The sequence below is a fragment of the Hoplias malabaricus genome, chromosome 6, assembly GCF_029633855.1.
Source record: "Hoplias malabaricus isolate fHopMal1 chromosome 6, fHopMal1.hap1, whole genome shotgun sequence".
Taxonomy (NCBI): Eukaryota; Metazoa; Chordata; class Actinopteri; order Characiformes; family Erythrinidae; genus Hoplias; species Hoplias malabaricus.
Window position 1 is genome coordinate 6978796 of NC_089805.1, and position 21166 is coordinate 6999961.

Sequence of the window (21166 nt, forward strand, 5' to 3'; positions counted from 1 at the left end):
ATCGGTGATGTATAGGTAGAGGGCTCAAGTGAAGTTGAGGCGATTAAAATCTCTGCCTGCTCTTGGAGATTTATGAAAGTGGTTTAAGGTGAGGTTTCGTGTAATTGACAGGTACGAGATTTGCGCATTTTCTCTAAGCTTTACGACAAAGTGTCAAGTGAAGTTTCAGGTAAATCACAGGCGCATGTTTTCCTTGAGGATTTGTAATAGAGGCTCAGGTAAAATCGTATATCTTTGACTTCTGGTCCTGTACTCGGAGCTTTACGGTAGCGGCTCCGGCGTATGCGTGCTGCGCCTGTTCTTTGAGATTGACGGTAGTGGCTTAGGTGAAATTTCAGGTGGGTGACAGGTGCGGAGTCTCAAGGAAAGGCAGCGGGATGTGGTGTTATGCGAGCAGGTGATGGAGAGAAGAGGGACCACATGACGAGGGACGACAAGGTAAATTAGCTTTGAATTCTTCGACATTTTCAGAGATATGTTTTAATACTCCGGGTTATTCAGCGCCTAATTCAGTGTTGGTGGAGTTAATTACACGATGCAACGCTTTTAAATTGGATTGGTTTACGTTACCTGTTCTATTACACCTCACAAAGTCAATGGACCGTTCAGGAAGAGCATAGTGTGGTGAAGGTTGATACAAACTAAGATCTCAACTTATCCCAGTTAAAATGAAGTGAGCAGGTAATGAACCGTGGCAGGTAAAATAAATTCATGCATATTGTATTGTACTGATATGGCAGAATGTCTATCAACACAAATGTGAAATGAGCAGGGGCTCAGCAGCCAATCGGGTTTCTTCAGTCTGCTACAAAAGGGAAAATAACACTTAAGAGGTCAGGAGAAATTTCATCAAGGGGAAGTGGTCGAGGCAGGGTATTACTGACCTTCAAAGTCTCATCTGGGTTTCGGTGGTAAGATGGACTGTAAACCTGCCAACCACATCAAGAGACATGCAGTTTCATGGGTCACTCTTAAAGTGCAAGGAGGTTGCATTTGTAGTGTACATTAACCTTTAAATACTTAATACTTGGTTCGACTTTTCCCCTCTCTATGCTTCTTTGTGCTAAGGGTACAATATTTTCATTAACTCTAAGTAAGCAAAATCTTTTCATCAACCTGAATATGCACAGCAACACTTAGACGTGTGGTAGACATGTAGTCACTGTGCTGACCCCTTCATGGGTACATCCATCTGTCCATGTGGTGTTTATTTATCCATTTATCCATTCATGTAACCGCTTATCCAGTTCAGGGTCGCGGTGGGTCCAGAGCCTACCTGGAATCATTGGGTGTATTTGCTCTGGAAATCTGTACTTTAATCTCCCTCATGCTGGACAGACAGGAACCATATAGTTCCTGAATGGGTTTATTGAAGTCCACACAGAGGCCATTTTTTGGAATCCCCTCATTTGTGGGTGGATGTGCACCCTCTGGTGTGTTAGGCACCCTCTAGCTCCTCCCCAGGCCACATATCCACACTTGGGTATTGATTGGTGGTGGACAACTCTTAACAAAGCAGGGACACAGCTTTATCTGATGTACCAGCACCACACACACTCTCACTCACTACCATTTCAGTGTCACTCAGGTTAGGGAGAATTGCTCTCCAGCCAAGTAATCTCTAGCAGGTAGAGAGAAGTGAGTGGTGAACAACATATGGACCACAGTCTGTAATTGAACATCTATATAGTGGACAGTGAGTGGATGCACAAGGCTGGTGTTTCTGATAAAACTGGACCCCAAACCCAGAGGCACCTTATGGCGCTGGTCTCAGTTGACTGACCAATAGGTAAGAAATGTTTGGCTTCACCTGCTCTGCTCTTCAGTGGTGAATTATGCATTCTTTCACTCACTCTGATGCAGATCTGTTTCACCGTGCTCACCCCATCATTAACCGCTCGCTCTCTCACCTTGCCTTCTCCCCTCTAGGCTGCAGAGGAGGTACCTGAACCCAGCTGTGCATTATGAAGGAGAAAGGGTCCTTGTGTCAAGTGGAGCGGCTGCCCTGCGCATGTCTGCTGGAGCAGGGCACAAGCGGGCACCACTCGCAGACCCGGACACACAGCAGCTGGACGACTGCAGTGCCTGTCAGACACAGAGCCAACGGGGCAGTAGGTGCGTGGTGCAACAGCCCAGACTGCAGAGCATCCATCAGGCTGGAAGGTCCTGAGCAGCCTCTCAGAGGGGCCAGGAAGGCCCTGGTAACCGGAGGCGCTGGCTTCTTCGGCTTCCGGCTTGGCAGGGCTCTGGCCAGGCAGGGCACCAGTGTCATTCTCCTGGATCTTCAAAAACCGGCCTGGGACATCCCAGACGGGGCCATGTTCCTGCAGGTACGGCCAAGTGGCTAGGACCAGTTTTGGGAAGGGGGAAGGGTTAACAAGGGCTGCAGGACAGCTGGAGGAAACAGAATCATCACAGTAGCAGGTGCAAAGCAGGACAGGTGTTTCCTCAGGTTTCAGGACAGCGTTTTTAATGACCTTCTGCCTGCCCTTGCACTCAGGTGTCATCAGTGAAAGAGTTCAAGTCAGCGCTAGGACCGAAACATAGACGTGCTGTGCTGTGTTTCAGCAATTTTTCTGAATTTCTGCTCATTGTTCAGAGTTTGGACGTGAGGTGGTGTAACGTAGGGAGGCATGTGGAAGTCTTTAGAGGAGCACTGCAGTGGTCTAAATGCTCTGTCGCTGGGTAAATCTTCACTGAGAAGCACCTGCCTGTTGGCTTCTGTTATAATTTTACTTTTCTTTTGAAGTAAGCTTAGGGAAATGCTTCTGAACTGTTTTATTTTTTATGAACTGTCATTTGCTACAGATAAAATAGACTGAAATTAATATGAACATGGACTATTCCGTTAACTCCAGCTAAAAGAGTATGTGGTTATATTGGACATGCATCTGTCTGTCTTGTGTATTCGCAGGGTGATGTTCGTGACTATGACACTCTGTATAAAATCTGTGCTGGTGTGGACTGTATATTCCACACTGCTTCCTACGGCATGTCAGGCCCAGAACAGGTTAGTAAACACCATCATCTGAAATACAGTACATCTTGAAGACAGATGGGTCTTATAGAGGTTTTCAAGAACAGGACAATTACAGAGATATTGTACAGTAAATGTTGTTTTAATTTTCACAAAACGGAGCCGTCTAGTGTTTACTTTTACAACTCTATCATTACTATGAAGTGCAGTTGTTGTCAGACTGGTCCTTAGGTATCCCAAGATGAGCCATATACTGTTCCATCCTTGTGTATTGATTTTGGGATATGTTGCCTATTTGTGGGTTGTCACCAATTTCTCCGTCACAAATTAGTCCATACAGACTTATCTACATATTGTACCTCATACAGAACCCATTAGAGAAACCGTGTACTTAATTATTTCTTCTCAAACTAGAGACAGCGCTTTAGTATTACAACACAGCTCCTAATATACAGCTGCTCTAGTCCGTGACCCTACATTAAGGCCATAGGTGTTTGGAGCTGTTAGTCCTGAAGAGATTAATCTTAACTAAATTAAGAAAGTGTTTCTCAAACTGGTTCATACTGCTCTCTAAGAACCACATAACTTCCTGGTTCCTGAGGACTGGTTTGAGAGCCACTAATTCGTGGTATTTGAGAGGTACTGGAAGCTTAAGCTGTGTGGGTTTGGACCAGAGCTCTGTAGGGTACATGCCCAAATATCCAGCAGCAGAGCTCGATACTTCACATCATGTACAGAAGTAGCTCATGAAGCTGGATACTTCATTGCACTCATTTAAGCATTCTTTAATAAACATATAATATAATCATTATTTTCTTGTTTTTCTATTGTGCTTTAAAGCTGAAGAAAGAGCTGGTGGAATCAGTCAATGTGGGTGGGACCAACAATGTCATAAACGGTGAGTCATCTTTAGCTTTATTACCCACAAGGGAACCTGTTGAGAGAAATTGAGGCAAAATAGTGCTCATGCTTTCAGCCGTCTACTAATATTGTACATGCTGCTGAAATTACTCACATTTAAATAATCCTGGGGTAGCACGGTGGCGCAGCAGGTCACAGTCACACAGTTCCAGGGACCTGGAGGTTGTGGGTTCGATTCCTGCTCCTGGTGACTGTCTGTGAGGAGTGTGGTGTGTTCTCCCTGTGTCTGCGTGGGTTTCCTCCGGGTGACTGTCTGTGAGGAGTGTGGTGTGTTCTCCCTGTGTCTGCGTGGGTTTCCTCCGGGTGACTGTCTGTGAGGAGTGTGGTGTGTTCTCCCTGTGTCCGCATGGGTTTCCTCCGGGTGCTCCGGTTTCCTCCCACAGTCCAAAAACACATGTTGATAGGTTGATTGGCGACTCAAAAGTGTCCGTAGGTGTGAGTGAATGTGTGAGTGTGTCTGTGTTGCCCTGTGAAGGACTGGCGCCCCCTCCAGGGTGTATTCCCGCCTTGCACCCAATGATTCCAGGTAGGCTCTGGACCCACCGCGACCCTGAACTGGATAAGGGTTACAGAGAATGAATGGATGAATTAATAAATAATCCTGATGGTATTTCCTTCGGTGCATGTAAATACAACAATGTGTGCTTGTTTTAATGTGTCTTATGCAGTGTGTTGTGAACGAGGAATCTCCAGACTGGTCTACACCAGCACGGTGAATGTGGCGTTTGCAGGGAAGCCCATTGAAGACGGGGATGAGGACTCAATACCCTGTGTACCTCTACACATGGTAAGAGACAAAGACTGCACTTGGATCTTATATCGTCACAGTGGGATCAGAACACTTCTGAAGCTGAAACTATATTGGGAACAATTTCTTTGCTTTGGAGTGAACAGAACAGAACAGGTATTTTACTCCCCAAGTACTTTAGAGTATTTTGTATATTTCTATTCCTTAGGGTGACCAGACGTCCTCTTTTACCTGGACATGTCCTCTTTTTTTAGACTTGTCCGGGCGGAATTTCACAAACGTCCGGGACTTTGTTTTTCTAGAGCTTACATAGAACTTCGAGAAGTTTCGTTCACAAACTAGTCCCGCCCTCCCCTACTCCGATTGGTTCGCTTGAGTGAGAAGGGGGCGTGGTGAAGTAGCCTAAAATCTTCTGATTGGACGGTCTGTCTGTAGAGCTACCGTTATTGTTCGACAACCTTCTCTGTAAACATTTAATTGGTCAGTCTGCACGTCAGTAGTCGTCCACGCCCGCCCAGTTAGATAGAGACCAGTTTTGACAGTCCATAAATTAAAACAAGGAAACTGTTAAACCTGTACTAATAAGTAGATCATTGTGTATTTATTATATATGACTATATATAACACACATTTTATAGTATACATTTTCCAATGTATTGTGGAAAAATATAAGGCAGTGTTAATGTCACACAGTTCCAGGGTCCTGGGGTTGTCAAGTTGACACCCACACCTCTCCTTGGGCTTTTTTCCAGATGTCTGAAAACTGTAGCCAAGATTTCTCAATGACTGTGGTACTGAAATGTGATGACTCTCTGCAGTGAAAAATAAACACAAAGATTAAATAAAAAGTAAACGGGTTCACTGATATGCAAAACATCATAAATATTGACATATTTCTTCACTTACTAAGAGGAAACCAAGATTTTCTACACATTTTAGTTGAACTATATCACAACAACATTGTGGAAAACAGAAACGCAAAGTTCTGCTGAAGTATGTATTTATGAGTTGAACAGGAAACATATTTTTAGCTTCTGAATTGTGCTGTATTTCATCCGTATTTAAAATCATACCACAACGCTTTCATGCAGCTCCCGTGGATGTGGACTAAAAGGCAGTTGTTCAGTTGTGGTGGGTCCAGTTCTCCGTCCTGAACTCCAGGAGAGTGGAGTTAGAGAAGGTTAATGAGATAGAGTGAGTTCACCTGAAACCTTTTGCGTGTGATGTGGTCTGAAGTGCGGCACCAACCGTCCACTGCTGGCTCATGCCCAGCCCGTAATGAACACGCTGACTGAATCACATAACCGTACTGAGAGCTGTAGTGGGTGTCAGTGTCACTCATTTTTCCAGCAGTGCTGCCTGACATACATCAACTTTCACCAGAGGATGAATTTCAGTGATATGTGCTTTTAAATATTTCATAAGGGTTCTGTCTGAAAAGAACCTAAAACAACAGATATAACCTTTCTTCCTATATGTATTTTTGTTTTTCATTTGAGCACTGCCCCTGTCCTTCACATTGTGTTGAAATTTAACTAGAGAAGTAAAGGTCATGAACATATTTTTCTGTTTGTTGTGTGTAGAGTTGCTGGTATGAATATTTTGTGTCATGACTGGTGTGACTGTTTGGTGTGGTTGTTCATATTGCGGTGTTTGTATGGTGTGTGTGTGTCGTGGGATTACTATGGTGTGGTTTGTGTTGGGATGTGGAGTGATTGGTCTGGAGCAGGGGTCACCAATCTTATTCATTAAGGGTAGGTGTGGCTGCAGGTTTCGTTCCAACCAAACAGAAGCACACACTGTTTAACTGTTAGAGAAGGAGCCTAGTAGGCTCATCTCAGGTGTACTCTGCTTAACTGGAATGAAAACCTGCAGCCACACCAGCCATTGGTGGATAAGATTGGTGACCCAGACTCTGGAGTGTGTGGGGTTGTGGTTTGTATAGATCATTTCTAAGGGGTGGCTAGATGGTTGCTAAAGTATCCCAGGTGTTTCCTAAGGTACTGCTAAACTGTTATTATAGCATCCACAGATAATTCACTGCCACATCCACTGAAACCTTAAATGCCCTTAAATTCTTTGCCACCATAGGTCAAGTGATACATTAAATCCACTAGAATCATAAATTCAATGCTTCCTTAAATAAACACCACCTTTAGATCACTACTGCCATAACTTCACTTCCACCTTAATTTCGCTGCCACATTAAATACAATTCTACCTTAAATCCACTGCCGCATTAAATACACTACCGTATTAAATGCATTGCGGTTGTATTTTCAGACAAATTTTAAGCTAATGGATAAATCACATGTAATTTTTTAAAAACACACACATTAACTGTGTCTTTCACACAGAGTCTGCCACGCTGCATCAGATTTTGTATTAGAGCCTCTTATATTTTCTGCGGATATGCTAAAATCATGCTGACCAATCAGAGTGCCATTGTGTGCAGGAAGACAGTGGCTGATAGCAGAAAACAAAAAGACAGATAGCAGAACACCAAACCTTAAAGAACAAACAACGCGCTGGCTATAAATATGTGTTGGTTAAAGAAAATATAACCCTTTTTTAATGAGAGGAACAACACACAGAAGCAGAGCCTCAGACACCCTCAGTTACCTACGGAAACACTGCTGAACTTCCCATTTTGTTCTGTAGACTGGGGTGAGTTCCATGCGTGTGTCGATTAGCTGCCGTACTTAAAGAAGATGATAAATCAATCATGGCTCCTAGTCAATGAATCCATTTTTCTTTCTCTTCCAGTTGGGAGCCAAGTCTTCCTGCGAGTGTTTAGACAAAAACTGGTCTTACTTATGTGTGAAAGTTCGCATCAGTTTTTTTTTCATGCAGAAATAAATCTTACTCTGTGTAAATAGGCCTTTAGAGTGCAGGGGAAGTGGGATGAGATTCTTTACCCTTTAAACAGGGTGAAAAGAATGAGACGAAAAAGGGTGAAAAGAAGGAAAAATGGCTTGCGCTTGTAGTCTCTTACATGTTAAAACAAAACATCACTGAATCAATTACTGAAGCTTTTATATGATCTGTGTCTGAATAATTCACAGATTCAGTTACAAGAGCAGAGAAATGCTTTAGAGTCTATACATGCTAACAGTTTTAGATTAGATCCTGTGGCGGAAATGCTAATGTGGCTAACAAAATATATCTTATGCTACACTGTGGGATATTTTACACCCCGATGCTTCTGACTGTTGTAAACCCTCTCCAAAATATGGAGAGGAGCTGTGTATGAGTTAAATCTATACATCTTTGCCATCCATTTACATTAGTGCTGCAATCATGTGATTTCACGTTCCATGGATATAGCAATAGATGATATATCATAAATGTAAAGATATACCATAAATGTAAAGGCAGCAAAACGCACAGAAAGGGGAATGGCTTGGGGCCCTATAGGTTAAATTCAGGTTTTACATAGAATACCCAGTTTCCTGTGTTTTTATATGAGCCCTAGGGAGACAAGCTTGGAAATACATTCATATTGTTACTGAATAATAAGCCACCTGGTAATATTTCACTATATTAAAGAATGATTGTAAAGATATTTGAATAACAATCTTGAGCAGCTAGGAGCTCATCCAAGAATGGGGTCTATGTATTTTGTATGATATTTTCAGACACTGTTATTTACACTTCATTCAGATTTGCCCTCAGAATAGTGGAGCCTCTCTGAGCATGGTAATATGGATCAGCAAATGGAATTTATTGCCGATTTATTGCAGACGTACCTGAGTGAGTGTGTGTAGATATTGAAGAGTTTATTCAGTAATGATCTATAACAAAAATGGTAAAAGTTGGGCTAACAGACTAAAATCTACAAACGGATTGAGTTTAGAGTAGATGTGTTGGGAAAAGGCTAATCAGAAGTGAAGGCTAATTAGGATGTGTGTTGTCCTCCACAGCATATAGATCACTACTCCAGAACGAAAGCTATCGCTGACCGCATGGTACTGGCTGCCAACGGAAGATCATTAAAAGGTATGGAAACTGGATCTCACTGCTTTCTGAAGCTGATCCTGTTATTGGTATACAGTAGTGATAAGAGAAAGCCATCTCCTTTTTCCTGCGCACATCTTGTGTGTGTATGTGTGAGTGAGAGAGAGAGAGAGTATGTGTGTGTGTGTGTGTGTGTGTGTGTGTGTGGTGTTGAGGTACTGAGGTAACGGCTGCTATGGTAATGTGTAGTCTGCAACCAAACCCAACTGGACCTGCTGACACCAGTTTAAATATAGACCCAGGACTAACAATGAGGCAGAACACTTTGTGAACCTGACACTGGTGTGTCTGAAGTATTCTCCAGCTCTCACAAATATGTGTGTGGGTGTGTGGGTGTGTACATGTATGTGTCAGAATTCAAATATTTGAAACAACACTCATTTTATCAGACAACTAATGGGACAATTGGCATTGTATTTGTAATGTTTTAGTTAGTTATTATACTAAAGACTGGGGCCATCATCAATGAGGGGTAAAAAGCCCCCAGCACTGGGCTGTGGACAAGTGGAACTCTGCAGTTACAGATTTCCATCCAATACCAAAGTTAAATTAAATAATTTCTGTATTTCTATTTTTCAAAAACCAAAACTACCATAACATTATTATAAATCAATGTCATCTGGGACCTTATTAGTACATATTTCAAGTACAAACGTCCTGTAAGAGGTCCTAAACACTTCAGATGAATTGTTCCTTTCACCTGTGAAGAGTGAATCGTGAACAATTCTTACTCAGTACCTTTCTCTAGAATCAACCCCATATGAAACCACTTGGATTGACGGTGTACTTATTTACTGGTTAATTATAAATTGAATTTTGAAAAGCATTGAAATTCCCCTTTGAAAATATAAAGCTGTTTTTTTTATTTGATTTCTGAAAGATAGTAACTAAGACCCTCTCTTTCCTATGCTTCACCCTTGGGTTCCTTAGGGAGCAGATATACAGCACAATACCTGAAGTGAAACTTCATCCTGGCCATATTTACATATTCAATTAAGCACAGCCTGTGGTGTTATGTCATGATATACCCACATCCTACACACACACACACACACACACACACACACACACACACACACACATAATCCATAAATGCAGACAGTGAATATGGAAAAAGTCATTTGAATTTGAGAGTGAACTGTTGGTGTTTCTTCTGAAGGTGGCGGACTTCTGAGGACTTGTGCCTTAAGACCCTCAGGCATCTATGGCCCAGAGGAGAGAAGACACCTACACAGAGTGATGGTGGGTCTCTCTCTCTCTCTCTCTTTCTCTCTCCCCCTTGTCTTCTTCTTCTTCACCTAACACACTTTTGTTCTTTTTTTAAACTCACTCAACACCTATATTTCTTACTACTTTTTCCTCTTTCTCCCCCTCTCTCTCTCTCTCTCTCTCTCTCCCCCTTCCTCTCGCTCTCTCAGCATGCTGCTCTTCATTCCTCGGCCAACCCAAAGCTGTACAATATTAATGGACTCTGTGAGAAGCTCCAGTTTCAGCCCTGCTTCTCCTGGAACTCCCACTGACCCAAGACACACACACACACACACAAAGAAGTGCTGTTTTATTCTGTTTATGCTATCATCATACTGAGAATAATGTATTGATACAGGTGGAATATGCATTACTGGTAAGACAAGGTGGTGTTAGAGGTAGCGTCGTTGCCACACAGCTCTAGTATCTCGAAGTATCTTCGGGTTTGATCCTTGTCTCAGTTCACTGTCTGTGAATAGTTTAGTGTGTTCTCCCCAATTGTCTGTGGGTTTCTTCCGGATGCTCTGGTTTCCCAGTAATTGCCCACGTGTGAGTGTGTTTGTGACTGGGTGAGTGTGTCCAGAGTGTACTCCTGCCTTGTGCTGAGGAATTCCGAGTAGGCTCATGACCTAATGCCATCCTGATCCCAATGATTGAAAATAAAGAGCTGATCATCAACTCTGTTCTTCCCTCGCTTGCCCTCCTCTCATTCTAGGTGAATGTGGAGAGAAGGTTGTTCAGTTTCAGTTTTGGGAATCCTAATGCCAGGATGAACTGGGTGCATGTGGATAATCTGGTTATGGCTCATCAGTTAGCAGCTGAGGGGCTCACGCCGGAGAAAGGCTGCGTGGCAGTAAGTGCATCTACAAAAATAAATCACGTGTGCTTTTGAGTTTCTCTGCAGTTATAGTTTTGTTTTTCAGAATGGACAGGCATACTTCATCAACGATGGGGAATCTGTTAATGTCTTCGAATGGCTGACACCTCTGGTGAGTAACACCAGTGTCAGGGTTGTCTTATTTGGGTTTAAACACTGACACTGTTAAATGTGACATTTTCTTCCTCTCTCAACAGTTTGAAAGACTTGGTTACAGTCGACCACTCATCCATCTCCCGTTTGCTCTGGTGTACTCAGCAGGTGAGACATAGACACTGATGCTAACTTAATTCTACATAAAATCAGCTAGCAATATTTATAATGCACGGTGGTGCAGCAGGTAGTGTCGCAGTCACACAGCTCCAGGGACCTGGAGGTTGTGGGTTCGATTCCCGCTCCGGGTGACTGTCTGTGAGGAGTGTGGTGTGTTCTCCCTGTGTCCACGTGGGTTTCCTCCGGGTGCTCTGGTTTCCTCCCACAGTCCAAAAACACACGTTGGTAGGTGGATTGGCGACTCAAAAGTGTCCGTAGGTGTGAGAATGTGCGTGAATGTGTGTGTTGCCCTGTGAAGGACTGGCGCCCCCTCCAGGGTGTATTCCCGCCTTGTGCCCAATGATTCCAGGTAGGCTCTGGACACACCGTGACCCTGAATTAGATAAGTGGTTACAGATAATGGATGAATGGATGGAATTTTCACATGAACTTTAGTGAACTAATTCAGTGTAATTTGGTTTATTGCAGCTGTTCTGATGGAACGACTGCATGTGGCTCTGAGGCCTATAGTGGAGATACCTTTACTTCTCACCAGAAATGAGGTAAATACAAAGCTGCTTACTCTTTTTTAAAGCATTTTTTATTGCGTTACATAACCTCTTGAATTTTTTTCACTTTTTTGTGAAAATAAAGTTGTGTTAGATCATAACAGGAACAGAGATCATTGAGAGAAATATAGTCAATATTGATACATTGTCAAATTGGGCAGATTTTATTGATCATTTATTTAATTGCATATTTGTGTACATGACATAAGTCTGAGTAAACATCTGTGGTTGTGGACGGCCTGTGGTATTGAACACTTGCTGCTAGGGTAACGTATGCAGTCACTGCACAGCTTAGGTTATGCTTTTGCTCACATACTTGTTTAAATTTCAGAGTCTCACTAACACAGCTTCTGATCACCATTGGCAAAACAAGCCCAGGTCCAGCAGTACTACACTACATTTAAGCACTAGGTGCCCGCTTCATTAATTAGCAGGCTGTCATATACCAATAAAGGCATTGTGTAATGTTTGGTTTATGAAATCATTTATTTATTTGTTTTGGTCACAAAACTGGTTCCACCAGAAGAAAACCAAAGTGTGAGTGGATGATTCCACAAAAATTAGTGGTTGATCTGAAGCATTAGGCCTTCAGTTCTGCTCCTGAAATGATATAATCATGAGAGCTTGCTTGATTTAAATGTTACAAAGAAAATGTTCCGTTTTAACAATCCCTTGATAGTAATTAAACATGTTAATGTTGGTCAGTGATCCTGATATTTTCATCAAACCCCTTTCTAGAAAGATGACCCAAATAAATCACTTGGTAAAATGATCCTCATGATAACTTACTCTGAAATATGAGAGAGACAAAAAGTGGCCAGTCTCCAGCTACCTTTGACCAGTGCGGATAATTACACGGAGGAAGTTGGTGCGGGAAACAAGTCAAGTGCCTGTGTCCCAGTGAAAAGCCTTGAAGGAAAGTGTAGAACTGGAACTCCTTACTGAAACTTGAGAAGCAGGAGCCAGGCCCTGAAGGCGATTCTGCTCAGCCACCGGCAGCACTGATGATTGCACTGTGAATTAAAGATGAGCACTGGCTCCTCAACGGCTTGCTGAGTTTAAGCAGGACTTCCATATCATAGTATTAGGCACTCTTTACTGAACTTCAGTGGGACAGGAGAGCAAAGTGCCACACAAAGCTTAGTGCTGTGTCCAAAACTGTGCCCTATTCACTATGTAGTGGACTATTTTGTGGAAAACAGTGGGCAATTTTCATTGCACTCAAACAATCCCACAATGCACTGCAAAAAGTAGTGTACAACCCATGCACATTGGTGGATAGCAGATACCCATAATCCACTGATTTGTTTGGTAAAAACCTGCATATAATTTCTGAAATTGTTCAGTAACATCCTGATTTAATTTTTTCAGACAGAGTAGGTCTACCTAAATTGTGAAAGCATAATGGATCCAAGTAAAGGAAAAAAACGGATGCTAATCCTGCTTTCAAGTGCAATAATTCATCTGAAGACAGTCACACAGCTCCAGGGTCCTGGAGGTTATGGGTTCAGTTCCCGCTCCAGGTGACTGTCTGTGAGGAGTGTGGTGTGTTCTCCCGGTGTCTGCGTGGGTTACCTCCAGGTGACTGTCTGTGAGGAGTTCGGTGTGTTCTCCCTGTGTCTGCGTGAGTTTCCTCCGGGTGACTATCTGTGAGGAGTGTGGACTGTTCTCCCTGTGTCCGCGTGGGTTTCCTCCGGGTGACTGTCTGTGAGGAGTGTGGTGTGTTCTCCCTGTGTCCGCATGGGTTTCCTCCGGGTGACTGTCTGTAAGGAGTGTGGTGTGTTCTCCCTGTGTCTGCGTGGGTTTCCTCCGGGTGACTGTCTGTGAGGAGTGTGGTGTGTTCTCCCTGTGTCCGCGTGGGTTTCCTCCGGGTGACTGTCTGTGAGGAGTGTGGTGTGTTCTCCCTGTGTCCGCGTGGGTTTCCTCCGGGTGCTCTGGTTTCCTCCAACGGTCCAAAAACACAGGTTGGTAGGTGGATCGTAGGCATGTGTGAGTGACTATGTGTGTTTCGCCCTGTGAAGGACTGGCGTGTTATTGCCTTGCGCCCAATGATTCCAGGTAGTTCATGAATGAATGAATTATCTGAAATCATGGTTCACATATATCTTCTCAGATAGATATGAAAAATATAAAAACATTATAGGCATTATAATTTACATATGTTATATATAATTTATATATATAATTATAGCCACTGTAGTAGAAACTGTAGAACAATCAAATTTCTTCTATATCCTATATATTATTTGGTCAAATGATCATGCAACATTTTTCCTCTGAAGGATGCTTGTCCCACTTTTACGTAAGAACAGTGACACATCTGGGAAGTATTTAGATTTGATGTTCAAACATTTTTGTAAGGATTTGATGGCTTTCAAATGCAAGAACATCGTGAAGCAACTTACTGATGTTGGATGAGTGATTCTGGATCACAAACACCATTCAACTGTAATAGATGTAGCACCATTTTTCCAGAGAACATAGTATCCCTGCATAACTGTGCCAGCCTGGGTGCTTTATACCCCAATTGTTGACACTCCTACACAGAGAGAGAGAGAGAGAGACAGGGAATAAGAGAGAAAGAATTAATGAGGTTTTTTTTGGGGGGGTGGCAAATGCCCCATTGCACTGGCACTGAGCCTGATGGAGAGTTTCCGAGCTGATACTCAATCTGTGGGCAGTAAGAAGAGTAAAGTGCTGGGGGCGTCCTCCCATGCCAGCAGAGCAGGAGGCCGCACGCCCGCTTAATGGAAAAGTAATGCCACCTAAAAGGTGGTCATTAGACCCGTTAGAAAATGTGACCCTTAGAATCCGATCTGGTAGGAGCACGTTCACTTCTCAGCACCAGGTCCAACAGGGGCATGACCTGGCAAGACCTCAGAGCCCTGAGATTGAGCTGGAGGGTGTGTCTGTCTGAGCCAAACCTGTGATCCAAGTTCAGTGAGCAGGAACTTATAGTATTCCCACATACACAGACACTCACAACCACAGCCATGTTGCCCCTGGTTGGATGTTAGCGGCACCTGTGTTGTTATATCTAATAACATGTCTCATTTTATCATTCCTGTGTAATACAGTTGACCACCAGTTGCTAGGCAACAACAATGATCTATGCGCTAATAATTTTGAGAACATATTACTCAACAATTAAGGGCTTGATGTTTACAGTGGACACAAATCCTGCAGAGCTTTGTCTCTCTAGGACTGAGTACCGTATCTTCAAATAGTTTCATGCTTCCAAATGATTTTTAGAGAGGTTATCTTTGCTTTGGCCAGGGTGTATTTGTTCTGAGATTACAGGGACATATTGCAGCATTCTCTGACTACTGAAGCCCTTGTCCTTGACATTATCTTCCTATCTCTGGCTCAGATAGCACACTGTTAGCACATGCTTACATTTTTACCTCTGGATATTTGCAGTAAACAAAAGCAACTCTATTGATTAATAGTATGGTTTGTTTGCTGAGTCACAGAAGTTATTCTCTGCTAAGAGCTAGCATGAGTACCTATACTCTTCTAATCATAGGATTTATGTGATAAATTGGCAAATAAAGGAAACCAAACTGAGGTAAGGCAGGTCACATTAGCTTTTAGCATGGTGTCTTCATCAGTCTTCATCATCAGATATATTTTTTAATTTGGGAAAATCAGATTTAATTTGTGTGTATATCAGAAAATCTCACTATAGGATGCTAGCGTTTTTAGTCTCTTTAGAACCAGACAGAAAAGGTATTGTTTTCAGTCTACAGTCATTCATGAGACCTCTGTTCATTGAATATAAAAATATGAATGTAAACAGTCTCTCTCTCGTTCTCCCTCTCTCTCTCTGGTTTCAGGTAAGAAACGTTGCTGTAAGCCACACATTCAGTATCGGGAAGGCACAACGAGAGCTGGGATATTCTCCAAAAAAGTACAGCTTCATTGACTCAGTGGATGAGTATCTGCAGAGCCGAATGGTTCACTCTGCTTCCTCCCTGTTGGACTCATGGCTCTTCCTTATCGTCGTGATGATAATGATGGTGGTGGGGTTAACCGTCCTGATGCTCTGGTGAGAGCATTAGGCCAAGCCCCACAGCATTAGGATTCAGTTCTTCAAAGCGGCAGCCAATCTGGATCCCTAACCTAAGCCTTGCACTCAGATTGGAAGTGAGTAGTGGGGCCTGAATCATACGGTGAGTCTGTAAGGCTACAGTCACTGCTTGGAAAAGCCAAAGAGTCATTGACATATTATGGAAGCAGATGATAAAGCGTTTAATTCTACATAATATTAGCATGATGCACATGGTTATTCTGTGAGATTGTAATACACTACAGGAAAGGTAGAGGGTGATATAAATGTATTGCACCAAAATATATAATAGAAACAATATACACTATATGTCCAATTGTCTGAAGACACATTTTCAAATGGCTTTATCTTCTTTAAGGTGCATCCATGTCTGATACAGACATTCAGTTATGCCCATATAGCTTTTATATTCTCCATATTATACCTTATAAATGAGTTGGAGTGATATATTATATATATATTTTTTGTGATTCAGAAATAATATTTATGGTCAGGACCCAACCTCCAAAATGTCCCCGAATGCCATCAAATCCTCTCAGAAATATTCCAACTGTTAGTGTTATGCCTTCCCAGTATATTAGATACTTTTACTGCTGCAAATGGGGATCTATTTATACTGTAAATACAGATTTTAGGAAAAATATTGGGCTATCAGTTATCTTCTATAAGTTTTGGCTTTATAGCGTAAGAGGGCTATTAGTTTAATTTTAAAATTGTGTTTGCAGTAGATACATAGGTGTATGTTGTTGCTATGGTGTTGTGAGAAAAGCATAATTGTAAATGAAGTGGTGGGGGTGGCAAATGAAAAAATATAGCCGTGTTTTTTACAGTGTATATTAATGAATGTACCTCCGTTTTGTCAGTGTATTTATGTGATTTTCTTCATGTATTTACACAATTTTGCCAAAAGTATTCACTCACCTATCCAAATCATTTAGGTGTTCCGATCACTGTGTATATAACCAAACACCCTGGAATGCAGACTGCTTCTACAAACACTTGTGAAGGAATGGGTCTCGTACAGGAGCTCAGAGAATTCCAGTGCAGTAGTGTGGTAGGAATGCGACCTGCGAAGTTCAGTCGTGAAATTTCCTCGCTCCTAAATTTTTCACAGTCACCTCTTAGTGGTATTATAACAAAGTGGAAGTGATTGTCAACGACAGAAACTCAACAGTGCCAGGCGCATAATGTGCAGAGATCACCAACCTTCTGCAGAGTCAATCACTACAGACTTCCAAACTTCATGTGGCCTTTAGATTAACTTAAGATCAGCGCATAGAGAGCTTCACGGAAGGGGTTTCCATGGCCGAGTGCCAGCAAACAAGCCTTGCATCACCAGGTGCAATGCAAAGCTTCGGCTACCGTGGTGTAAAGCATGTCCCCACTGGACTCTAGAGCTGTGGGGATGTGTTCTCTGGAGTGAAGAATCATGCTTCTCTGTCTGGCGATCCAATGGATGAGTCTGGGTTTGGCGGTTGCCAGGAGAACTGTACTTATCTGACTGCATTGTGCCAAGTTTGGGGAAGGTGGGTGTTTATGGGGTGGGGTGTTTTTTCAGGAGTTGGGCTTGAGCCCTTAGTTCAAGTTAAAGGAGATTTTGGACTCCCAACATTATGGGAATAATTTGGGGAAGGTCCCTTCCTGTTCCAGCATGACTGTGCACCAGTGCACAAAGCAAGGTCCGTAAAGACATGGATGAGGGAGTCTGGTGTGGAAGAACTTGATTGGCCCGAGTCCTGACCTCAACCCGATAGAACTCCTTTGGGATGATTTAGAGCGGAGACTGTGATGTTGGACGAGAGAAGGCCTGGCTCAGTGTCTGACCTCACAAATGCGCTTCTGGAGGAATGGTCAAAAATGACCCTAAACACACTTCCCAGATGAGTTGAAGCTGTTATAGCTGCAAAGGGTGGGCATCATATTACACCCTACAGATTTAGAATGGAATATTAATCAAGTTCATATGCGTGCGTGTGAAGGCAGACGAGCGAATACTTTTGGCAATATAGTGTATCTTTGAGGGATTCGATGAGATCAGTTTGTATTGTTCAAGAGGCACATAGTGTGATGCCAGCATGGTTCTCTTACGTCATAATCCATTATTCAGGGTTCACTTCTCAGACAATAACCAGTTAAACAGTTGTAATAAGTCAGTAAGGCATGTGACACATTGCTTGGCCAAGAAAAAAAATCACACGTTTTGTTAGACCACCTGATTACAGTGCGCTTTTTTCATGGCATTTTATTTTTTTAATCTTTTGCAGCGAATGTCACATTTATTTCTGTCCAGAGTTGCATTATTTTTGGCTGTGGTCTTATGTTGGCAATGTTAGATTCAAAACACTCCGTGGAATCTTCTTCAGAACATCTCAATGACTTTGTATTGAATGGTATTGACACTCAGGACACTCTAGTGGCAACTTCATATGTGAAAAGGTTTTCTCATGCTCCTTCACAGTCGTCGTGGAATATGCATGTGTAGGGTGACCAGTTCTGAGATGGTGACAAGGAGGACACGTCTCCGGGGGGTGGGGAGGTTGAGCTCTCGTCCCTCGCTGCCATTGTATGTGTGCTTTTAGGTCCTTTACACCTTTATTTGCTACTCATGGGAAAACATGGGAATTTCTTTTTTAATTCATCCAAGAACTTACATTTATGTTTCGGCATAGCTGCTCGAGATGAGGGTAGGTACATGAGCTCTGCCTGACGTAAACTAGGACTACTGACGTGCAGACTGACCAATTAAATGTTTACAGAGAAGGTTATCGACTAATAACGGTAGCTCTACAGTCAGACCGTCCAATCAGAAGATTTTAGGCTACTTCACCACGCCCCCTTCTCACTCAAGCGAACCAATCGGAGTAGGGGAGGGCGGGACTAGTTTGTGAACGAAACACTTCTTGAAGTTCTATGTAAGCTCTAGAAAAACAAAATGCCGGACATTTTTTAAGTCTAAAAAAGAGGACATGTCCGGGTAAAAGAGGACGTCTGGTCACACTATGCATGTGCCATCAGGGCAGAAAAAATTCCATTACTGGGATAATCTGGTCATTCAGTGCGTTCAGATTCAATAAAGTCTACAGACTTTATTACCACATTACACTGCTGAGCCCAGGACCTGACTGACAGAAGCATCCCCCAGACATAGACTCATATATAGCCCATGTCCTGGTTCATAACACTGCTCCCAGAGGCTTGTACAGTGAGCACTAAAAACAACGGTGCCTTCCTCCCGTCCTCACACAACCTTTGTTTTAGATTAGGGTTGGTTTTTTCATTGCTGTAATCAAGTCTATATGCTCTGTAGAAATATGAAGCCATTTTGTGATTAGCCTCACTCATTAACAAGTGGTTTTTGGTAGGCCTAGATGCTTATGTAGAACTGCAAAAGACTGTGGTTAAAAACATGTGTTCAGTCTGTTTTAAATCTGTTTCTAAAGGAGAAGATATGTCTGCAAATGTAAATATAAGAGTAAACTTGGAATGATTTGTCTTCCTTACAGCTCTGGGTCCAGCTCCCAAAAACACCTTGGTGTTGAGAGAGAGAGAGAGAGTGAGAAAGTGAAGAGGGGAAGCAGATAGAGGAGAGAGAGAGAAAGAGTGAAAGTGAAGAGGGGAAGGAGAGAGAGAGAAAGAGAGAAAGTGAAGAGGGGAAGCAGATAGAGGAGAGAGAGAGAAAGTGAAGAGGGGAAGCAGATAGAGGAGAGAGGGAAAGTGAAGAGGGGAAGCAGATAGAGGAGAGAGAGAGAGAGAGAAGGGAAGCAGATAGAGTAGAGGAGAGAGAGAGAGAGAGAGAGAGAGAGAGAGAAGGGAAGCAGATAGAGTAGAGAGAGAGAGAAGGGAAGCAGATAGAGTAGAGGAGAGAGAGAGAGAGAGAGAGAGAGAGAGAGAGAGAGAAAGTGAAGAGGAGAGAGAGAGAGAGAAAGTGAAGAGGGGAAGCAGATGGAGAGAGAGAGAAGAAGGGAAGCAGATAGAGTAGAGGGGAGGGAGAGAGAGAGAGAGAAAGTGAAGAGGAGAGAGAGAGAAAGTGAAGAGGGGAAGCAGATGGAGAGAGAGAGAAGAAGGGAAGCAGATAGAGTAGAGGGGAGGGAGAGAGAGAGAGAGAAAGTGAAGAGGAGAGAGAGAGAAAGTGAAGAGGGGAAGCAGATGGAGAGAGAGAGAAGAAGGGAAGCAGATAGAGTAGAGGGGAGGGAGAGAGAGAGAGAGAAAGTGAAGAGGAGAGAGAGAGAAAGTGAAGAGGGGAAGCAGATGGAGAGAGAGAGAAGAAGGGAAGCAGATAGAGTAGAGGGGAGGGAGAGAGAGAGAGAGAAAGTGAAGAGGAGAGAGAGAGAAAGTGAAGAGGGGAAGCAGATAGAGTAGAGGGGGAAGAGAGAGAGTTTGTTTGAAGATGCTTTTGGGAAATCAAGCCCAGAGTTTTCTAATAAAACCTAGTTAAATAAAGCAGACATTTTTCATATGAAGGAAAGTGTAATATAGCGGCACGGAGCGTGTGTTCTGTCTGTTTGGTGTGAGTTAGCTAATGTATTTGCCTGCATCAGTATACATTACCTACAAACTAGTGTATTATTTTAGTGCACTAACGTTTCCAGTAAATGAGCAAAATTGGGAAGGAACTAACGGTTAACGGTTGTCATTTGTTCGTGATTTTACGTACTTCGTGAGCAGCTCAGCAGTGACTGTTTGTATAAAGAATGGATAAATACAAACATGCTCTGTTCAATTACAGCCATCCTATTACAAATCACGAGCACAACATTGTGAAGACGACTGACTGCTATTTTACAAATGAATTCTGTCTGTCAGTGCTAAACTGAACTGAACTACAATTATTTATACATTGTAACTGCTTCCAACATTTGTTCTTTCATAAGTTCCATGTATTTTTGCCCCATTTTTGTGACTGTTTATGAATTATTGTAGAATCTTTGTGTTTTGGACTTCAATAATATTAAAAACCTCTGTGAATTATGAAAGTGAAATAAAAATATTGTAATTACTGTCATTTTTTTGTTTGTGTTTTAATTTGTGAAAAGCAGATATTAAATCCAAACGTGCCTGCCTCAGTCAGGAAGCTTAAACTGCCTGGATTTTTGAGCCGGATGATGATCCAAGCACACCTACAGTGGTCAAACCCGATTGAGCTGGAGAGTCCAACAGTTTACCACTAGAGGGCAGCATTGTAGTCAGGCGTTTCAGAAGAGGCTGAACACAAGGCTACTCATTGTCCACTTGGTTTCTGGCCTAAATCTACAATCATTGTAACAGTAATGACAGTGTGGATTGAACATTGTTGATGATCTTTCAAACGTTTGTTTACAGCCAAAGTTTAAGCCTGTTTTAACGGAGAAAATAGAACATCCTGCTAAACAAGTTATCAGCTTATTTGAGCGATCCTACTTTGTGTAATACATTCATATTTAAAAGAGAAACCTTTCTCATTTTTAATGTTTGAAATATCTTTGTACTGTTTTCAACCAAATATAGGGTT

General features: G+C 42.5%; 1 protein-coding gene across 2 annotated transcripts; it reads left to right on the forward strand.

The window, feature by feature from the left end:
• Window positions 1-229: 229 nt before the first annotated feature.
• Window positions 230-20975, forward strand: sdr42e2 (short chain dehydrogenase/reductase family 42E, member 2). 2 transcript variants are annotated; one of them, XR_010803722.1, is made up of 13 exons: window positions 230-438; window positions 1930-2330; window positions 2915-3010; window positions 3818-3875; window positions 4567-4685; window positions 8570-8645; window positions 9823-9905; window positions 10627-10764; window positions 10835-10900; window positions 10986-11049; window positions 11530-11603; window positions 15446-15781; window positions 20715-20975. XR_010803722.1 is itself a non-coding variant. In XM_066675648.1 (12 exons), exons 2-12 carry the CDS (start codon window positions 1965-1967, stop codon window positions 15659-15661), a joined length of 1356 nt encoding a protein of 451 aa, XP_066531745.1. In that variant the 5' UTR covers window positions 230-438; window positions 1930-1964; the 3' UTR covers window positions 15662-15971. The 2 variants fall into 2 exon arrangements, 1 of the variants encoding a protein (XP_066531745.1); XM_066675648.1 differs by lacking the exon at window positions 20715-20975 and having other exon boundaries at window positions 15446-15971.
• The last annotated feature ends 191 nt before the right edge of the window (window positions 20976-21166 follow it).

What these genes read in the sequence shown, in the direction of transcription:
- sdr42e2 (XM_066675648.1), top strand. Translation starts at nt 1,965, where the DNA reads ATGAAGGAGAAAGGGTCCTTGTGTCAAGTGGAGCGGCTGCCCTGCGCA. An exon ending in CGGAGAAAGGCTGCGTGGCA is followed by an intron (nt 10,765 to 10,834) that starts GTAAGTGCATCT and finishes TTTGTTTTTCAG; the next exon opens with AATGGACAGGCATACTTCAT. An exon ending in TGCTCTGGTGTACTCAGCAG is followed by an intron (nt 11,050 to 11,529) that starts GTGAGACATAGA and finishes GGTTTATTGCAG; the next exon opens with CTGTTCTGATGGAACGACTG.